Source organism: Lampetra fluviatilis, chromosome 35 (assembly GCF_964198595.1).
Source record: "Lampetra fluviatilis chromosome 35, kcLamFluv1.1, whole genome shotgun sequence".
Taxonomy (NCBI): Eukaryota; Metazoa; Chordata; class Hyperoartia; order Petromyzontiformes; family Petromyzontidae; genus Lampetra; species Lampetra fluviatilis.
Window position 1 is genome coordinate 8,656,966 of NC_136309.1, and position 16,186 is coordinate 8,673,151.

Here is a 16,186-nt window from a genome sequence, read left to right on the forward strand (position 1 = left end):
TCATTAAAAAACATGAACACACCTCGTGGGAAATGCATCATATTCACAAAGGCATGATTAATTTGATTTAACATACTCAAGTAAATATCACACAGTAATTATTCGTTTGATTAGCGGATCAGTGGCACATGTTGTGGAGGTGGGTGGTGGGGTAAGTGGAGCGTGTAGAGATGATGTGGAGATACGTGGGAATATTTATTTAACTTGCAGAGCGATAAGTACGCCTGTAGGAAGTTGTGCAGCGAGTAGGCGTCCACCATTATCGTACAGAGTTTGAGGGTCCTTCGTAAATACGAGGAATTTGGTTTCCTCCGAGAATCCTAAATATGACTGTGTCAATCTATCTACCTTTATTAACAATCATGGTTCAAGACTTGAGAACTCAGTGAGGCTTTTCTGGCTAAATAACGAACCTCGTATTTCTTGTTACATTCCACATCGTCGTTTACCCAATGTCTGCCACCATCGTGTCATTGTTGTCTGCGACATGGCAGTTCTTCATGGACCTCCTTTGCCAGTACCAAAATATACTAATAGGGGTTTTCCCCTTTTTTCTGGCAACAAAACTGACACCTTTTGCAAGGAATCATGTTTACATTAACCACAATACTTGCAGTCAAATGCAAACAAAAAACTGTGCGCCTTTTGGCGTCATCTGGTCGAACACCATATGAGACTAGGCTCTAAAGAAAGCTGTCTCTGGTGTGGACCAATCAGTTTCAAGGACAATGCATAAATTATCAGAGTTTTTTTTGCATTTGACTGCAAGTATTGTGGTTAATGTGAACATGATTCCTTGCAAAAAAGGGGAAACCCCTCTTAGTATGGCAGTTATTTTTATCGACGAACGAATGACCTTTCCCGCTGATGCTCCCCCCCCCCCCTTTGCTAAGGCCTCCCACTTACCCGAAAGCGTCCATCTGTTGCACCAGTCCCGTCCCGTGCTCCGCCGCATTCTGTCCTGGCCGGTACCGCACTGCTCCATGGCCCAGGACCTGCTCTCCATCGTCGACACGGAGCTCCGTGCTCCAGGTGAGGCCGTCTCGTTTTGAGCTGAAGATAGCCGCAGGCCTCCGTTGACATCATCAAGGCTCAGAGTTGTGGCGGAGGGAAGACAATTTTGAATAAACTCGTGCATATTTGTCTCAGTTGACTGGCATGGCTCTGCGGGTGTAAAACTAGGTCTGTAGTCAAGGCACTGAGTTCAGTGATCTCCCACCAAAAGTGCAACGGTATTCTCAAGATTAAACATGCGATTATGGTCTCTGCTAGGTTATCAATGACTGCCAAAAAAAAATCACAATCACTTGTTTTCATTATTCTTAACGCTTTTATGTAACCCACGAGCCCGATACAGCCAGACGCGCTTTCCAGTTGGAGGATCTCCCGTCGCAAGAAGCCGACACGACACGACTAAGTTGTGTAATGGAGGAGAGGGGATAAAGTGGGTCGACGGGGTATGCCCCACTCAAAAAACACCATCGTCTTGAGTTTGCTTCTGTGTGGGATAGTGTGGCTGGGAAAGTGCTGCCGCCTTAAGTGTAGGTCAGAGGTCACTCGATGAAGGGATTTCAGAAGTGGTTCTGTTGTATCCCCTTCCATGGGCCATTCTTTAATACAGGCAGTTGCACCGCTCTGCAAGAGTTCCAAATGCATCTTCATTTCATGCCGAGACAGAGAGAGAGAGAGAGACGGAGTTACCCCGAGTTTGAGATGACTGCTCGCAATTCGAGCAATTGGTCTCTTCCACAGGAATATGGAATTGCCATGACCAAGTCAGGGCAATACACGTGTTTAGTTGGAAGGGACATTATAATTTGACCCAATGTAATATTAAGTACGAATGTACTTGCCTTGGGATTGGTATTCTTAGTGCCAGTTGTACACTTAATTTAATATTGATTTGAAGCTTTCGTGACTGCAGGAATCCATACTCTTTGGTTCTTTCGGTAAAGTCACATAGTTAGAAATAAATTTGAATTTAAAAAAAATGTTTAATTTAAATTTTTTTCTAACTACGTGACTTTACCGAAATAACCGAACAGTACTTAAATACATTTTTTGAGTTTTTAGCATTATACACTTTTTTTTGTGCGGTTATTGTAAATTCGTTAATTGTATTAAATACTTTTAACTATATATTAATTTGTTCACCTCCGTTCATGCACATGAATGGAGTTGATCGAACAGATTCGTTTGAATAATTCAGTTTAGGCCGCTGTGTATAAGCTGAAATTGTGCGATTATCTGTCTCTCCGCAATGCTGGGTAAATGTAATAGAAGCCACATCTAAGGTCATCCTAATGCTGGTGTTGCCCAGACCATTTGGAATGTATATACTCGTGCAATTTGTACTCTCATGCTTTATTTATATTTATCTATACTTATTTATCTATTAGTGACTTGCTTACATTTTCTCTATCTTATTCTGATATCCTGTATTGTAATTGTTGTTGTTGATGTAACTCGCTCACCCCCCCTGCCCCTACTGGACATATGTGAAAATAGCTTCATAGCTCATCAGATTTCTCCTCAAGTATAAATAAAGATGATTATTTTGACCATGCAGGGAATGAAAATCAATTGTGAAAGTTTCAACTCTATTTAAAACATAATAAATGTGGTTCCTTTTCAAAACGCATTATTAGACTGCACGTGTCGTGCAATTTAATGTGTTTTGAGTCTGGGTCATTGTAGCAAAGCCACCTGCTGAGTTTACATTACAATTACGGTATCTCATCTATTCGAAATATTTTATACAAATGAAAGTATGCATGTCTGCTCCGAATACAAATCCACACCGTTAAAGCTATCGCCACCAAACTTGTCAGAGTTAACTTTTAAAACCCCGCGGAAAACCTGAGCCACATGGCGAGCCAACATTTTATATAGGGGGGGCCTGGAGTCCCCCAAACAGCACCCCCACACGCTCCCAGTGATGTCACCATCCCTAACCCAGCACGCAATAACCTGGCACCGCACATCTCACAGTTACATCATGCACCCCCTCATCATCATCATCAAGTGAATCAAACATTTGCCGTTGTTAGATTTTGCATCACCCAAAACATCCCCGTTGTGGCGATTCCAATGAACTCGCCGCCGTCTTGCCGTGGCGAGAGGAACAACGCGACATCGATCACGCACCAAAACGAATCCTCGCTATATCGTAACCCCGTTGTGGGCACGTTGGCCCCATGGCACAGCAAAATCCTCACAATTGCTGCTGTAACGCCACTGAGCACCCCTCCTTCTGAAGACAGTGTTTGAGCCACTACTCTACATTTCCTGCTCGTATTATATTTAACTAGCAGGAACTCGCAGAATTTCCGTGAGAATGTTATGGGGGGCAGAGTGCTACTTATCTGTAAACTCTTACAATTTCACCCGCGGACACAAAGACAAAGATCCCCCGTATAGCCTGTAACAGACTGTTGGGGCAAGTGCTGTTAGCGAGCAGCACATCTGAAGGCCCGAACGGCACGTGAGTGGGTGAGTGGACAGGACCACGCCCGACCGCCTTTGTCTCCCTAGTGGCGGCGATGTTTACACACCACACCAGCTACTCATTTAGGCTGAGTCGACCTCGGGGAAGCCCGGGACCGGTTTAGATAATCGTCACTCGTGTTGGGCTTTAGGGGGAATCGAACTCAGATCACCGGGTTTGTAGCTACACTACCGCTCGTACACACACACTGTCAACACACACACACCGTTAGGACTCAATACAGCTGACGGGAGGATGGCTCTGCAAATGTAAATAGTTGGTGGGCGTTTCGATTGGCAATTGCGTTTGCAAGCTGTTTTTTTCCCTCCCCCACGCAATTTGTTATGGTTGTGACACAATTTTTACACTCGCGTTCTGCTCTTCCCGCAGGGATTTCCTACCAGCGCCTCATCAGGAGTGAACACAACCTGAAGACGAAGAGTTTCCCGGCGAAAACCAAGTGAGTTGGATATTCCCCGGATGAACCCCCCACCCCAGGCCTGGTTTGTCACTAACCTGTGGTGTTCGCCAGGATGCAGTCTAAAGAACGTCTTGACTCTTGCAAGAATAACCTTAATAATAAATTTTAGCTGGTTGTAATCACCAGCAAAAACGTTGTACTCAAATTGTAAAGGTTGTGTGTTTACTCTCCAATACACCGGTTTGCTGAAGTAGTAACTAATTGGCACGTTTTGTTTACGTGACAAACCTTATTAATTGGCTGTCGGGTGGTGGTGAGGTAAACGACACATTTCTATTTACGCGACCTAACCCAAAAAAAACGTTATTATGAATCAGCCCATTATCCATCCCTCCGAGGTCGCTATAAATTGAGTACCACTTTGTGGAGATCTCAACAGTGGTTGTCCTATGAATAGAGTCAGACCCCCTGCCATATAAATGCATACCTGTCAACCCCTTATCACAGCCTATTTTATAACGGACCAATTCAGACCTTATTGGTCACCCCGTGCCCTTATAAATCTCAACGTCCATCCTACAATGTTCCATCACAAGGGTGAAGCACAAATATACAAAAAATTATGTTACTAAACAGAAAGAGTTTTATGTATTCATTTTGATGATTGGTGTCAATGATGCTACTTATCATGCTACTGTCTGTGATCTTGCATGCTGATGCTTCTGCTTGCTTGATATGTGGATGCACACGCTCATGTTGTAAATGTACAACGATACTCACTAGAGTAAAAAAAAAAGCTGTCCCACGACTTTCTTTATTTGGCCATAATATTTTTTTTTTGCCCGTATTGAAACGATTGCACGCCATATGGACCTGAAAACTCCATTTCCCTGTACAAGAATACGCGTTAAACCGTATGGATTGACAGATATGTGAATATGGAATAAAACACCACTGGATCAGGGCTGTAAAGAAGGGTATGAGCTCATTTGGCCAAATCACTTGGATTGCACCGCGTCAGATGTCAGACGCCAAGCATCGCTGAGGCCCCGTATAATGCTTGCATTCGAGGGAACCACCGTGCCCTGGAGACAGGCCTACGAAAGGCGCTGTAGGCAGTCGAGTGCTTTCACCAACCCTCATTCATCAAATTGCCGCACACTTTTCTGCAAAGTGTCGCAAATTGTACTGCAAAGTACCGCAAACTACCTCAAGGTCACTGCAAAGTACAGAAAATTACCTTCAGTGCTGCAAACTACCTCAAATTTACTGCAAAGCACCACAAAGTTCCCCCAACCGCAGCGCCCCCTCCACGCCCTCTTGCGTAGCACCACCGGTGGAGGTTGAGGGAGGCCCTCATCCAGCAGTGGATTGACAAATTTTGGCTGTACATTACACGTACATGTGTATGTTAATCCACATAATGGAAACGGCATGATGGTTTTGCTTCTAAAGTAAGCTATTTTTATTTTATCAGGTAAGGCCCACTGACCTATGTAGCTTTTTTTCAGAAGCGACCTGGCCACAAATGATAGCTCAACGAAGTGGCTTATCGTGTAAAAATGTATAGCAGCCCAAATACTCTAAAATGCGTGACGTTAATTCTAAATGTGGAGGGGGAAACCAGAGGACCCGTAGAAAAATCCACACGATCACGGGGAGAGAGAGAGACACGCAAACTCCAAATATACAGCAGGCGTCAGGGTCGGGATCGAACCCACGACCTCCTGAATACCACGCGAGGGAGATAACATCCTGCCAGCGCAGCATGACGAGGATCACCGGGGCTGTCTGAGCGCATTTGTCATCGTCGGCAACCTCGTCTTCCTCCCGCCTCCTCCTTGCTCCCTCCCTCCTCCCCCTTCCTTCTCGCAGAACAATCTTCCTGCTGGACCCGGCAGAGATCCCTGCGGAGTTCATCGCCACGGTGGAGCAGGCCGTGCGTTCGCCGGTGCCCACCGACTACCGCATGGCGCTCATCCGGCGCGCACTGCAGGCCACGGCCGCCGTGCATGCCGAGGGCGTGGAGGAGGCCCTCAGGGTAAAATAATGGCCCCCTTCACTTGATCACTGTGTGTGAGGTGGGCGGGTTCAGTCGTCCATGAATAAACAACACTGCTATGTGCCGTGATGCTGGGAAGCTAAGCAAGGTGGAACCTACACAGGGTGCTGTGGGGCACCACAGGGCAGGGCAATTGCAACAAAAGTCCACTGTTGTACTGTGCTTATGAATACGCTATGAACTACATATGCTCCCCATATTCCCCAACTTGCGCTGACCAACGTTGGTGAAGGATGGTCAAATAACCCCAATGGCCGACACTGTGTGTGGGAGGCCTTCATCTGGCAGTGAATGACAAAAGGCTGTTGTAGAGTGTACACTATTATTACTATTGTTGTTGTATACTAAAAACTATTTTATCAGGTGAGGCCCACTGAAGCGACCTGGCCACAAATTATAGCCCAGTGAAGTGGCTTATTGTGTGAACATTTATAGCAGCTGCCAAATACCATGAATACGCCACGTTGATTCTAAACGTGGAGGGAAACCCCAGAGGACCCGGAAAAAAAGCCACACGACCACAGGGAGAGAGAGAGTGTGAGATACACGCAAACTCCAAATATACAACGGGCGTCAGGATTGGGATTGAACACACGACCTCCTGTATACCAGGCGAGGTAGTTAACATCTCGCTACCGTGGTGCTCCCATAGCGGACATTGTCATACTTTGGTAAGTCGCTGTCAAATCACCGGGTGACTGCTATGGTATAAAACATCCTCTCAAGCAGCTCCACGATTTGGATGTATTGACCGCCGGGCCGTCTAAACCCCTGAGCAACTCAGCAGTGGCGTTGGACCGTTGTTTCTGCAGACCATGGGGGAGAAGGAACTGCAGCGGTTGTTTGAGCAGAGCGTGGATATGATGGAGGAGGCGGCAAGGAGAGAGAGCCAGGAGCAAGCCAGAGCCTTCCTCCTGGACGCCACCGCCGCTCTGCAGCAGCAGATTATCGACCTCGCCAGGACGTCTGGTGACGACCCCGCTTGCGCTGCCTATGGTGAGACTCACGGAGCCATTTAATTTTCACTCGGCGTGCAGGCATCGTCTGCGCTGTGGACAGCTAACTCCCCGAGGTCTTATTGTGGCTCCTGACATTGTGCAAAAGCTTATTATGACCGCGACTCATAATAAATGTATGCATTTATTATTAGTAGTATTATTAGTATTATTTATTAATATGCATTTATTATGGAGTGTTGAGCTTCTGCCGCACCGTACGTGGCCAACCGTGCAAATGGGAGGTGCGGGGGAGGACAACAAATTCAACACAAAAAAGCAGTTCTAAAGAAATTAATTTTCAATCTAAATTTAAAATAATTGAAAACTCAAATGAGATGAGAGCAAGATCTGAAGGAGCTGTTTACCATCCACCTCCCCATGCCTTGGTGAGTTCCGGTAGAAAATACTAAGTTATTGGGTGAATTGAACCAGAATTCCTGGTTGTGTGCGCACTTCCCACCAGCCTACTCGGCTACTACGGAGTATAAGGACGAAGCTGTTTCTACATTTACATGTACCTCAAAGTGCCTTTCAAACCTGTTCCGTTTTTACTTCTCCTAAATCCATTTGTGCACAAACACAACACGTAATTGTCTCATCGCCTCACTACATTCGTCACTAATGATGCTTTCTAGCGATTAGTGAAATGCTAATCTGGCATTCAGAGCGGAGAGAGTTTGGCGGAGAGATTGACCGACGCTGCCCCCCATAAACATTGGAGATTGCACTTCGCACTGCAGCTCTTAGTTAAATCTCCTACAACGAGGTAAATCAATCCGGCCCTCTTCTCCCTCTATTACTCCGAACAAGAACGCCATTTCCTGCAATGTCAGCCGACTGGCTACGGCTAGCATCAGTGGTGGGCGATGATTTGAACCGCCACTGTTGAGTTTCACACTCCCCCCCCCCACCTTAATTTACCCGTCCGTACTAAACCATCATCGTGAAATATGGACAAATAATCCCCCACCACCACCATCACCACGTCCGACAAAGCGTGCCGAGGGCTAAATGTGTGAACGTACACTACCGTACTGTGATTCAGAGTCACGTCGTCAGAAAAAAAAAACGAAGCTTTTACAACACGCGTAACTTTCGCTGCCAATATTATCCACAAGGCTGATGATGCTGGTTGTTGTAATTACCGGCTTAATGTCGTAGCCGAATTGTCAATGTTGCGGGTTTTCTCTCCAACACACCGATGTGCTGGTCTAGTAACTAATTGGCATTTTTTGTTTACGTGACAAACCTTACTTATTAGCTGTGTCGGGTGGTGGCGGGTTTCACGACGCAATTATACTTACGCGATCTAACCCCGGAAAAAAAACCCTCCTTCATTATGGACGCATAAAAATTGTTTTACGACAACGAAATTCTCCGTGGATGTATTTCAAGTGAGAGACGCCCATCGGGGGTTAGCACAGCGGACTCGACATACAGAAGTCGCCAGTTCCAATCGATCTCCCGGCATGCAGCCAGTTGACGCAACGGAGGCCCACGTCCACCCGGTAGTCTGTGATCGGCAGGTTCGCGTATGGCGGGGTAAAGTGTGGGCACTCCCACCGCTTCCGAGACGTCTGGCCCCCACGTGTGTATGTGTCTATGTTGAGGCTCTTTCCAGCCAACCATGCTAATCGGAGGTGCGGGGAAGGACAACAAGGAAGAGCATGGAAGAGTCGGCTAAGCTACCCCTCGATTGGAGCTTTCTATAACGCCCTAAAAGTGGAAACCTTTTTCTGTCATCATTGCCTTGAAAAGGCAATTGCACGGTTGCACCTTCACCTTGTATATTTTAAGAATAAGCAAACGCTTAAATGTACCTCAAAGCGCTTGTGAGGTTACACATACTGCAGATCAATCGATAAGTACAATTCGGTTGGCAGGTGTTTCGCCCTATGCGAGGAACAGGACGTTATCTCGGTCCGTGCGTGCACTCGTTGGCTTCGTTCGCTCGAGGTGGAGGTGTGTGACGTGTCAGATTGTGAAATGGGACCCACAACGGCGCACCACGCTGCCCTTGGGTTTCTCAGAAAAACCGTGAGCTCGTGTTTCTGAGCACGGAAGCAAAGAGTGTGTGATTGGAAAGCCAGCGCATGCAAGAGGTGCAACGGGCAGAGTGCTAACGGGAATTGTTGCAATGATTTTGAGAATGCTGCAAGGTGTGCACGCACGCGTGTGTGGTAGACCACATATCGCAGAGACGATCTGTGCGCTGTGGATGCCTTTCAACCACACAGAAGAATGTACTCGCACAATTTTGGTAATTCGGCAGTCGCTTTGTAAAGCACTTGAGTTTGGAAGCCACCGAAAGCGAAGCAGTTAAAATCGAGTGTCATTATTTTTAATTGGACTTTGCTACCGAAACAAAACAACAAAGGGACCTGATGTTAACATGCTGGGCGCGCTCGCTAAAATGTCGGCGAGTGTTTTATTACGGAAACAATTCAAACCTGCCAGCTGATACGACGTGGTTATCCGAGGAGTGTTTTAGGGGTGTCAGTCAAAAGTTTAGGTGCCTCGGTCAGTTACGTTAAGGGACAAAAAGAGGAACAGATGAAGTTAGAAAACATCCACGTGTTCTTCGGCATCGTCCAAAAAGTTAAGAAAAGCGAGAAGGCTCGAGCAGGACCTGTCATGGCTAGGGGATGTCTCCGGAAGGGATGAAGGCCGATGGTCAACAATTATCATGGAGCGGCAGCCAAGGCATGAAACGCGACCGAGAGGTTGTCCACCGAGGAGATCGAGGTGGGGGTGGCTCGGGAAGTAACTTCATCTAGCAGTGGATCGACCATGGCTGATGGTGCTGATAATTATAGCTATGCTAGCTTGACTGGTAGTTTTGACTTTCACCTTTGGGTTTACGTGAATCATGCAAATATTTCGATGCTGCCGTGGTGTGACTAAAACTAAACTATTTTTTTTTTCACCGGCTAAGGCCCACTGAGCTAAATCGCTCTTTTTCAAAAGCGACCTGGACACAAATGATCGCGCAGCAAAGTTGCTTACGTGGAAATGTATTGCAGCCAAATACTCTAAACGCATGTTGATCAAAAATACGGAGAAAAATCCACGTGACCACAGGGAGAATATGCGAACTCCAAATATACAACAGGAGTCAGGGTCGGGATCAAACCCACGACCTCCTGCATGCCAGGCGAGGTAGTTAACATCTCACCACCGTGGTGCAATGGTTAACACACTGGACTTGCAATCCAGAGGTCGCAGATTCTATTCCATCTCCCTGCACGGCAGTTGAAACAATGGTGCAATTGTCCTAACCCCCCCCTCCCCACCGCGTCTGTCCAGCCGATAGTATAAATAGGTGCACGGCAATTAGTCGATCAACAGAATGCGTGTGCGGTGAGGTAAAGTGTGGATGCTGTGCCCACCTTTTTCAGGACGTCTGGCCAACCTCGATGAGTAAAACTAAAATACCCCCCCTCTCCCAGAGGGGCTCTCGAAGGCCTCCCCGTAGTAGAGGCCCTTTCACCAACTGGGCCTCCACTATGGGCCGCACCTTCATCTTGACCCCCACCTACTTCAACATGCTTTCCCGCGTGCCAAGCCTCAAACGCTTTAAAGTGGCAAATGCTCAGTGAGGGGTACATTTCCCTTTGAGATGGAATATTTTCCCCTGCGAGAAAAAAAAAACCCCACACACATCAACCCAATATCAGGCGTGAAGAAGCAGGGATGATGTTTTATATTTATATATGTATATAACTCCAGCTGCCTTATTGTCTTCCTGTGGGCAGACTAAAATGAGCAATATCCTTTCCTCGGATCATTTTTCAAGAAGTGAGTTATTGACGGAATACGCCCCGTGAAGCTACGGTGCCAATTGAGAGCAGATGTAAGGGGCTCGTTCAATTATCTTGCAGTCATAAAAAGTGCACAAATGCTGTGATCTTCCACGAGTCATAGTTGTTGTGCATGTGTGATTGAATGTGACAGGGCAGAACCATCATGGGGGTGAGGAATATACTTAGATTTCTAAATCGATGGAGACATTTTGCATAATTTTGTAGGAAGTCAACTAGTGGTATTTTATTTAATGATCAGCTGACTCCGGCCATGGTAATGTGGAATTTCCAGCACAGGCTCATGGTGGACAATGGGAGATAAGCACTGCCCAAGCGGAGAGACACTTTGGCTTAAAAAAAATTGTAAGCGTACTGTAACCTCAATTCTCTCTCAAGATAACTTATCATCATCAGCATCCGCCTTGGTCATTCCACTGCTGGACGAAGGCCTTTTCAAGCTGCAGCCATCTCACACGATCCTGCGATGCAATAATGAATCTGCCCGGCACCTGCACACGAGCCGATTTCATCACTCCATCTCCTCCAGTTGGACATATTCTAAGACTTGCTCCTTTCCTTGGCTATGACTGTCAGTAGATCTGCTAGGAGATACATTCTCAGTGTATTAATTGTACATTCAATTGTGCCCTTCCAAAATATATTTCCAATTGAATGTACATTATTTTCTTTTTAAACACAACCGTGTAACAATCATGCCTGTTATATATTGGAATCACGAGAATGTATTTTTAAAGTACGTGTCCAAATGTAATCGTAAGGATTGATCAGCCTAACGTGAATATATAAAACCTGAAAAGATATGAAATGCCTAAATATGAATTATAAAAATTCGATACACAAATATGGTAATTATATGAGCATTTAATAGTGTGTGTGCATTCGAGGTTCGGGGAGGTAACGCAGATAAGGGAAATAAATGAATATTTAAACGTTACATATTTAAAGGCTGCTTCTTTAACTTACATTTGAAATGAAATGTATTCGTAAAATCCACAGCGCGGATCACACTCGAGCAAAACATTATTATTGACAGAAAGCCGTATTCAAATATCAACCTGAATTTATGTTATTCCTGCTATTAGCACAATGGCATAAACTACGACTGTGCACAGGGTTATGAAAACATTCGAAGCATATTCTCTCCGATGTGTTTTTTGGGATTATATCATTCCAAAAAAACCACATCGTACACAATTCAGCTTCTCCACATTTATAAGCGTATACACAGTCGCACTTTATGCAATCGTGTCACGTCACATTTGAAGCATATTGTTTTACAATAAAATATATATACGTATAAAGTTGCAACGATTTTACTGCTGGATTAAGGCTCCACCGAGGCCGTTTCGCTCATGGCGGCTATTTGACCATACTTCACCATGCTGGTCACTACGAGTTGCGTGAAGGCGGTGTCCCAGGCCTGGTTCACTGGCCACTGACTAACTCGGGTCATCGGGTTCAGAGGGTAAGTGCGTGCTAACCTTTGCACTACCGCTTTCATTCAGTCACATGCTCAGACGACGATGGCAATGAATTCAATAATGATTCGAGCAGGCGCAATGGTGCTGATTGTTTTCATTACTTCATTACCATACAGACAGGGTTAAAATATACCCGAGTTACCATGAGCACGTTTTCAAAACGATGTATAATTCAAAACGTTTGTCCTTGACGTGTGTGTTTGTGTCTGTTTTTTGTGTGCGGAGCAGTGCTTTGTGGGGAGCGGTCGTGTCGTGGTTAGCACGCCGTGCTGCAAACCTCTCCCCTAAGTCGACTCAGCCTTGAATGAGTAACCTGGTGCAATGTGTAAACATGAGCACTGGGGGGGGGGGGGGGGCAAAGGCGGCCGCCTGGCGTGGTGCTGGGCTACCCATGCCCCTCGTGTGTTGTCCTGACCTTCATGTGCGCTACTCGCGATCAGCAATTGCTCCAGCAGTCTTGTTATATTTTGTGATGTGGTGCTGTTGTGGTCTTTTATCACAGCACGCCCACAATCCCAGAACCCCCCCTCCCCGGCTTAATTCTAGCCATGCATCTTAGCTCGGCGAGGAGGGTCTCCCGGGTAATCTCGGCATAAATGTGGGTCATGGTGGAGTGTAGCGGTCTGTGTTATCACGGGAGAGATAAAGAGGGCTGGGACTGGTGGTGACCGTACCACGCTCTCGTGCCTCATTCCGGCCTTTATTGGGTGCCCACACAGTGCCCGTTGACCAGCTGTCTGTGAAGATAAAGGGCAGCCTCTTTGCTGATATCTGTAGTTACAGAAGCTGGCTGTAACATGGGCTCACCACTACTTCTCTTAGAAAATACTGTCCGTAAAAATTGTGTTCATGTTCCTTGTTTTGTGATCGAATATGCACGGTGATTATACGTAGGGTGTTAAGTTCGTCGATGTTGCAGGTCATGTGTGGTGGGCTAAAGAGTGGGTACTTTCCAGCTCTTATGATACGTCTGGCTGGTGTGGATGAAGAGGTGGCCAAACACTTGAGAGAGAGGGGGGAGCATCTACATCATGAGGCCTCGTTTGCCAGTACCAAAATATACTAATAGGGTTTTTCCCCTTTTTTTTCTGTCAACAAAACTGACACCTTTTGCAAGGAGTCATGTTTACATTAACCACAATACTTGCAGCCAAAATGCAAACAAAAAACAATACTCTGATAATGTATGCATTGTCCATGAAACTGATTGGTCCACACCAGAGACAGCTTTGCTTTTTTTTGTTTGCATTTTGACTGCAAGTATTGTGGTTAATGTTAACATGACTCCTTGCAAAAGGTGTCAGTTTTGTTGCCAAAAAAGGGGAAAACCCCTATTAGAGAGTGGGGAGGCTGTCTATGTAAATCTCCCTCGAGCAGAGGCACTTCCGTCAGCAGTGGTGTGAGCAAGCAATTGCGGGGCTGCACCTTTCGCATGAACGCAACATGTGGCAGAATATTTTGGTAATATGATGATTTTCTTATTTATTAAGGAATGCCACAATGAGTCATAGGACTCTTTTTCAGGAAGGTCCTGTTTTTTTTAGCCAATTCGTGATGAAGGTGTTTATGATACCACGTGGAAGGAAACCGGAGCACCCGGAGACAACCCACACCTTGCGCGTGGGGTGGGCAACGCTCTATCCCCGTACAGATGGAAACAGATGGCGATCAGTCCACTTGCTGTACCGCCTTTTTCTTGCAAGCCAGGGTATGGCACCTCCTCAACGCCCACGGGAAGGGAGTTTCACAGCATGAGTGCGATGATCCACCAACTCTGGCCGGCTGCTGCCTGGGTTACAGGCCACGTTGCTTTTGAACATTTTCTTTTTTAGATTCTCTTCATTCACATTCCTGACGCATGGTACGTTCCAAGAAATACAGGTCGTACGCCCTTATTTCCAGAGCTCATCTGTTGCAATGTTACGGGATTGGCTTCTTAAAATAAATACGTGAGTGGTGGGCAAAGCGGAGTGATGGTGGCAGTGGTGGAGTCCTCTCTTTCATTATAACGAAGATCAAGTGGACGAAGTGCTGCCTTTGTTGGGGATTTGACGGCAGCAATAGGTCACAGGTGGTTCGTTTTGTTGTTTGCTGTTGCTGCTGCTGCACAGTAGGCGTGGGCTCTGAGCGAGGAGGGATGGAGGTGACGTGCGAGGGAGACTGCACGGCTGCGTGCCTCGCTCACGTCTGGGACAAAGACAACCTCAGTGAGGAGCGGGTTCATGTCGTCGCACCTTCGATTTTACTTTTTGCTTTGTCCCTTTTTCGTTCATTTTAAACTACACTACTCAACTAAACGTTTTACTTTACCAGGAAAGGCCCACTGAGCTATACAGCTCTTTTTCAGAAGCGACCTGGCTTTCACAAATGATAGCTCAACGATGTGGCTTATCATGTATACATTTATAGCAGCCCGGTTTTTCGACGTTTATTGACATCGCATTTTACCCTCTGTTACTCTCCAACTGAACCGATGAACCCCAATTTGGATTATGCTGCCCTTGGCAAATTGCCACCCACGTGCTGGCAGACAAATGCCATTTGCAGGTCAGGTGCCGAGTCACCGCGTGCGCACAACGGACATCTGCTGCTGGAGATGCCCTTTCAAATGTGTTCGCACGAGACGCGATGTTGAGCGCATAGGGAGGGGCCCTGTATCAAAGAAAACAAATGATTCTCGTGGTCTCCACGCGGATGGAAGCGTGGCACGTGGTTTGCATCGATGAGGGTACCCATCCACCCCCCCAACCCCGTGCGTGCACAGATTTCCTCTACCAGATGCTGCCAGCGGAACACGTCCCCAGCGTGGACTCAATGCCTGGCGGAGAGGGCTCCCTGACCGCCGCCCCCTCGCCACGGGACTCGCTCCTCTCGGACACGTCCTCCTACGCCGAGGACGACAACTTCGCCAACCTGCTGTCCTGTAGCAGCGACAGCGGCTACCTGGAGGACGATCCTGCCGCGGCGCTGCAGGCCGCGATTGAAGCGGACATAGGGTCCGGGGCGCGCCAGGCATGCCACGGCGTGCCCTGGCAAAGCTCGGCGCAGGACCCCGCAGGGGGCCGGGAGAATTTACGGGCAGACTTCGCGATGACGACAGCGACGACGACGCGGGCAGAGGAGCAGCCCCCGTCGTACGAAGAGCTGCTGCCACTGGCCTTGAACGGATCTCGGGATGTGCGGTTGCGCAAGAGTTGCACGCTGCCAAGCAAGCTGGCAAACAGTCGCGAGCGCACGGGTTCCCTGCCCATCATCTCTGGGCCCTTTCTCGGCGAGTCCAAGCCCGCGCAGAGGTAATGGCCCAATCTGTCAAAGTCCCGTTGTCGGAAGGCAGGAGATAAGCAATGGATAGATCGTGTTGTTGCAGGCACGCATCTGGGTGTGTTGTGTGTCTCAGATGTTCATTCAGACATAACGTCGATGCTCAATGAATGAGGAAAAAAGGCTTCAAAGTTACTCTCAGGCATAATGCCATAAACTTCTAGTGACATTCCTTAAGCATAACTAATGCAATATCAGGGCAGGCATGTCACTTAACGCTTTGGCAGTGCACTTAAAAGTTCCTTTTTCCTCATTAACACGGCACTCACGTCAGATGCCCCAAGGCATTGTAGACCAGATTTTAATTCAGTCATCGACCTTGCTTGGGTCGCAGTCATCCAGAGGCAGGGCTAGCAAGGCTTTTTCTGTGGGCCTAGAGATTGTCAGAATCGGAATTTTTTTTATCATTTAATATTTTTAAAAATTAATTATTTCTGTATTTTAGAAAGTTCGTTCCCATCAGTCTATTAACGTCATTTCATTGCTATTCTCTCCATCATTTGCGCTGCTTCCAGTGCAGCTCATAAATTAGAGCTTTTATCCAATCAGATTTTCCACCTGTGCTGTCTCCGCCTCTCCGGGTGAAAAATCT

General features: G+C 46.9%; 1 protein-coding gene across 1 annotated transcript in view; it reads left to right on the forward strand.

The window, feature by feature from the left end:
- LOC144944669 (phosphoinositide 3-kinase regulatory subunit 5-like) overlaps window positions 1-16,186 on the forward strand; it is a 58,200-nt gene that overhangs the window by 23,003 nt on the left and 19,011 nt on the right. The window contains exons 4-9 of the mRNA XM_078873028.1: window positions 894-1,032; window positions 3,878-3,947; window positions 5,784-5,949; window positions 6,783-6,966; window positions 14,385-14,480; window positions 15,038-15,566. Of these exons, the coding sequence (XP_078729154.1) occupies window positions 894-1,032; window positions 3,878-3,947; window positions 5,784-5,949; window positions 6,783-6,966; window positions 14,385-14,480; window positions 15,038-15,566 (1,184 nt within the window). The remainder of the gene's footprint in view (window positions 1-893; window positions 1,033-3,877; window positions 3,948-5,783; window positions 5,950-6,782; window positions 6,967-14,384; window positions 14,481-15,037; window positions 15,567-16,186) is intronic.